The 1,557-nt window shown below is 57.9% G+C and overlaps 1 protein-coding gene across 1 annotated transcript in view; it reads right to left on the bottom strand.

Moving 5' to 3' along the window:
- The window catches only part of PPP1R16A (protein phosphatase 1 regulatory subunit 16A), a gene marked incomplete at its 3' end in the record, with an annotated part of 15,967 nt that overhangs the window by 1,822 nt on the left and 12,588 nt on the right, over nt 1-1,557 (bottom strand). Inside the window, exon 2 of the mRNA XM_017839896.1 lies at nt 1,370-1,440. Coding sequence (XP_017695385.1) covers nt 1,370-1,440 — 71 coding nt within the window. The remainder of the gene's footprint in view (nt 1-1,369; nt 1,441-1,557) is intronic.

The following is a 1,557-nucleotide window of genomic DNA, read 5'->3' on the forward strand; positions in this document are numbered from 1 at the left end:
ATGGGAAGGACCTGGATCTGGGACACTGGGATGTGGGAGCACTGGTTAATGGGATGGGAAGGACCTGGATCTGGGACACTGGGATGTGGGATCAGTGGTTAATGGGATGGGAAGGACCTGGATCTGGGACACTGGGATTTGGGATCACTGGATGGACATGGGATGGGAAGGACCTGGATCTGGGACACTGGGATTTGGGATCACTGGATGGAGACGGGATGGGAAGGACGTGGATCTGGGACACCAGGATCCAGCACTGCAAATTAATGGGATGGGAAGGGCCTGGATCTGGGACACCGGGATCTGGGATCACCTGATGGAGCCAGGATGGAAAAGACCCAGATCTGGGACACCAGGATCAATGCTAATGGGATGGGAAGGACCCGGATCTGGGAACACTGGGATCTGGGATCACTGGTTAATGGGATGGGAAGGATGCAGAGCTGGAACACTGGGATATGGCACCACTGGTTAATGGGATGGGAAGGACCTGGATCTGGGACATTGGGATTCGGGATCACTGGATGGAGATGGGATGGGAAGGACTTGGATCTGGGACACTGGGATTTGGGATCATTGGTTAATGGGATGGGAAGGACCCCGATCTGGGACACCAGGATCTGGGATCACCTGAAGGTGCCAGGATGGAAAAGACCCAGATCTGGGACACCAGGATCAATGCTCATGGGATGGGAAGGACCCGGATCTGGGAACACCAGGATCCAGCACCGCAAATTAATGGGATGGGAAGGACTTGGATCTGGGACACTGGGATCTGGGATCAGTGGGATCTGGGATCAGTGGCTAACAGGATGGGAAGGACCCGGATCTGGGACACTGGGATCTGGGATCACTGGGATCTGGGATCACCGGGATCTGGGATCAGTGGTTAACAGGATGGGAAGGACCCAGATCTAGGATCACTGGGATCTGGGATCACCTGATGGAGCCAGGATGGGATGGACCCGGATCTGGGACACCGGGATCTGGGACACCGGGATCTGGGATCACTGGGATCTGGGATCAGTGGTTAACAGGATGGGAAGGACCCGGATCTGGGATCACTGGGATCTGGGGTCACCGGGATCTGGGATCACTGGGATCTGGGATCAGTGGTTAACAGGATGGGAAGGACCCGGATCTGGGATCACTGGGATCTGGGATCACCGGGATCTGGGATCACTGGTTAACAGGATGGGAAGGACCCGGATCTGGGACACTGGGATCTGGGATCACTGGGATCTGGGATCACTGGGGTCTGGGATCACTGGGATCTGGGATCAGTGGCTAACAGGATGGGAAGGACCCGGATCTGGGACACCGGGATCTGGGCTCAGGGGGGCAGAATTCCCGGGGCTGATCCCGGTACCTGGTGCAGGGCCGTCAGTCCGTCCTCGTTGCACAGGTCGGGGCTGATCCCGCTCTCCAGGAACTGCCGGACTGGGAAGCAACGGGATGGGAATGCGGGAGCTGCCGGCGGCACCGGGGATCCCAACGGCATTCCCGAGATTCCCAGGGCAACCCCCAGCATTCCCGAGATTCCCAGGGCAACCCCCA

The sequence above is a fragment of the Lepidothrix coronata genome, unplaced genomic scaffold (assembly GCF_001604755.1).
Source record: "Lepidothrix coronata isolate B3197 unplaced genomic scaffold, Lepidothrix_coronata-1.0 Scaffold551, whole genome shotgun sequence".
NCBI classification, from domain to species: Eukaryota; Metazoa; Chordata; class Aves; order Passeriformes; family Pipridae; genus Lepidothrix; species Lepidothrix coronata.